The 3,442-nt window shown below is 49.9% G+C and overlaps 1 protein-coding gene across 1 annotated transcript in view; it reads left to right on the top strand.

The window, feature by feature from the left end:
- OTUD7B (OTU deubiquitinase 7B) overlaps positions 1-3,442 on the top strand; it is a gene marked incomplete at its 3' end in the record, with an annotated part of 22,302 nt that overhangs the window by 8,946 nt on the left and 9,914 nt on the right. The window contains exons 3-4 of the mRNA XM_026863923.1: positions 1,157-1,327; positions 1,561-1,776. Coding sequence (XP_026719724.1) covers positions 1,157-1,327; positions 1,561-1,776 — 387 coding nt within the window. The remainder of the gene's footprint in view (positions 1-1,156; positions 1,328-1,560; positions 1,777-3,442) is intronic.

Here is a 3,442-nt window from a genome sequence, read left to right as displayed (position 1 = left end):
TTTTTTTTTTTTTTTTTTTTTTTTTATTGTGGTGTATTCTTGCCTTTGGAAGATGGTGGCTTCTCAAAGGTCGATTTACTGCAGGCTGGAAGACTTGAGCACGTTACTATATATTAAGTTCTTGCAGCTCGCTGGGTAGTTAAAAGGAAATGGAACTGCTTGACTCAACTCCACGAAGTTCAAGCTCTTTTGCTGAGTAATTTAATCTGGCCGGCAGTGGCACAAACCCGCTGGGAAAGCTTCTGGATCGCGCCGAGCCCGGGCGGCACCGCGCCTGCGCCTACGCTTTGGGCGTCAGCTCGGAGCCGGGTGGCTGTCACTGCACCCGTGGGGACAGATTTGAATTGCAGATCATCATCAGCTCTAAGGCTTGAGTGTTTTCGCCCCGGCGTTGGCTGTTCGGTTTGGTTGGGTGCTGGTGGGCACTGCCCAGCCTGATCTTCCATTTCCCTTTCTTAAGGGCAAAATTATCTTTATTTTACTCCGGTCCCGTGCTCTGCGTATGCTGTTACGGTGACTCTGCCCCTCTTCGTTTTAGAGCCAGGAATCTTTTTTTTCTGGAAAAATTGTATCTCGGACTAGATAGAAGGAAGAAATTCTCCCCTGGGAGGGGGGCGAGGCCCTGGCACGGGCTGCCCCCTCCCTGGAAGGGTTCAAGGCCGCGTTGGACGGGGCTTTGGGCAACCTGGGCTGGGGGAAGGTGGCCCTGCCCGGGGCAAGCAGTTGAACTACCGAACCTTTAAAGATCCCTTCCAACCCAAACCATTGCGATTCCGTGATTCTGTGAAAACTTGAGGTCTTTAGACCTTTTGGGTTGTGCAGAGGTAGAATCCAGGAGCAGTAGCTCCCCCTAAGCCCTGGATGAGCCTCTGTGCGCCCGAGGTGTGACCCGGCCCCGTGCCCCGTGGCAGCAGAGCTGACCCCTTCCAGGCTCTTCACGTTCATGGCTGGATCTCTTCCAGAAATGCAAATCCCGAGCAGAAATCCAGCGCCCGGCTGAACGAGGGGTGCCGCACCCCGCTTTCCGCCCCGTTTCCGCTGGACAACCTTCCTGCTATTATAGTTTGGTTTTTTTTATTTTAACGTGGATCTTTTAGGGACTGACTCGATTTCTCTCTCGTGTGACGGTGAGCGCTGTTGTCACCTTCCCATCCAGGCAAGAACTGGGACCTGAGCGCGGCCCTGAGTGACTTCGAGCAGCTACGGCAAGTGCACGCCGGCAACCTGCCCCATTCCTTCAACGAAGGACGCAGCTACAAACCCCCTGAAAAAGAGGCAGCTCGTCCCGGGCGCCCGCCGCTCCAGCGGCAGGATGATATCGTGCAAGGTCAGTGTCACCAAAACGAGACGGATCAATTAAATCTTCCTTCTGGTGCCTGAAATATTTATACGCTGGAGCAATCCAGCCGCTTCCAACCAACCAAAAAAAAATAAAAAAAAAATATTACAGGCTGAAGGCAGCGATTTGATAATTGCTTCTGTGAGGTTTACGGCTCCGGCACTGCTCAGGTGGTTTGTTGTTTTATTTATTTTTTTTTTTTTTAAATCTTTTCCTCTCAGAAAAACGCCTGTCTCGAGGCATTTCCCACGCCAGCTCCACCATCGTCTCCCTGGCCCGCTCCCACGTCTCCAGCAACGGCAGCAGCGAACATCTGCTGGAGATGCCCATCTGCACCTTCCAGCTGCCCGACCTCACCGTGTACCACGAGGACTTCCGCAGCTTCATCGAGCGAGACCTCATCGAGCAGTCGATGCTGGTGGCGCTGGAGCAGGCTGGTGAGTGGCTCTTATATTTTTTTATTTTTTTTTTTAACGCTAACACAGTCTGGCGGGGTCAGTCCGACAGGAACGAGCCTGAGGCCGCAGAGAAGCGAGCCTGTCGGATCTGATGGGTGTTATTTCATCCCTTTTTATAGCGTGGTGCGAGGGTTGAGTAAGAGTTTGCTTTTGCTTCGCCTGCAGACGCTGGATGTAAATAAATTGTGGGTGTCGTCATCGCTTGTGCAGCTGAATGGTAACGCTCGCAAAAAAAAAAAAAAAAATTTTTTTAAATTGCGTTATCTCACCCCCGTGAGCTTCCCTGTGCCCTGCATCACCCCGTCAGCCCCGCTGAGAGAAGGGGGGGGGGGGAAATTCCTGCGTAACACAAACAGTAGCTCATCACTGACAAATATTAAAGTGGTTACAAACATTTTAGACGGATGATGCATCTTATGTGAAAGAAAAACTCATCCGCTGGCTTTCAGTTTGCCTGGAGAGGAACCACCTTAGGGGTGCGGAGGGATTTTTTTTTAATTTTTTTTTTTTTTTCCAACGTGCTGTTTTCCTCCTGAATAGTTGCTAGGTGATCTGTAAATAAGATTGAGCTGGTGAATGGATGGGACCTTCGTGGCTGAGAAACCTCAGCCTGGGTTAGCAGGGCGGCTTCGTGGGGTGGGGGGCAGGCGGGCGCCAGGCGGGATCTCGGGAGCCGTTACACCTCTCCTTTGTTTCTGTCACGGCAGCACACGCCGAGAAAACTATTCCTTCAGAGGTAACATATATTCTTAATGTCAAATTTTAGCCTTCTCCTGCTCAAGTGCTCCTGTAATAAATATTCTCATGTTTTGGAAATGAGCACCTGATCCAAGCGATCTCCTTTCGGCGCCGTTGCTGCTCCACGGTGAAGCCGTCGTGTCTAACACCGATAAAACCCTGGTGCCCCCCACCCCCGGGAGCAGATCTGGGGGGGTGGCATCTCCCCATCCCAGCACAGCCCCTGCCCGAGGGAGCCAGGGGTGGCCGTGCTCTTCCATCCCTGTGCTGCGGATGCTTCCCGGCCTGCCGAGACAAGGCTGGCGTGAAGAAATTGATTTTTTTTTTTTTTATTTGATTTTTTTTTTTTAGAAAATGCCTTTTGAAGACTCTAAAGCCTCTCTGCGTTTCGTGCAGGGGTTTGTTAGCAATGGGTGTTTGTTAAAGGCCTGTACTGCCTGTATAAAATACCCCCAGTGCAATTTGAAGGAGGGTTTTTTTGCGTGGAGCCATGATCTACGGTGGCTCCCGTTATTAAATTTAGTACGTGCTGCCCTTAGGGGATTAAGCAAATATTTTATAGACCAATAAATGTTCAGATACTCTTCTCCTTCTATCCCGAAATCCTTTTACAGTGCTGTGGCAGAGTGAGAGCACTTTAAAGGGGCTGTAAATTGTAATGACATCCTCTCAGAAAGCTTTTAACGTGCTCAGAGTTGTATGAAAAGGTTTTGGTGGAGCTCAGAATTTGGCCCTTGCCACAATTTTAGCGTTTTTTGTCCGGAACCTAAATGGATTCAGCTTTGCTCTATGTTTTGAAGATGCAGAGTGGGTTTTTTTTCATTGCACGTGGGGAGGAGCAGTCGGTGCCATTCCAAAAAAAAAAAAAAAAAAAAAAAAAAAAAAAATCCCTGTCACAGATTTAGGC

This window comes from Athene cunicularia (genome assembly GCF_003259725.1).
Source record: "Athene cunicularia isolate RWA chromosome 25 unlocalized genomic scaffold, athCun1 chr25_part1, whole genome shotgun sequence".
NCBI classification, from domain to species: Eukaryota; Metazoa; Chordata; class Aves; order Strigiformes; family Strigidae; genus Athene; species Athene cunicularia.
This window is presented reverse-complemented; position numbering and strand designations above follow the sequence as displayed.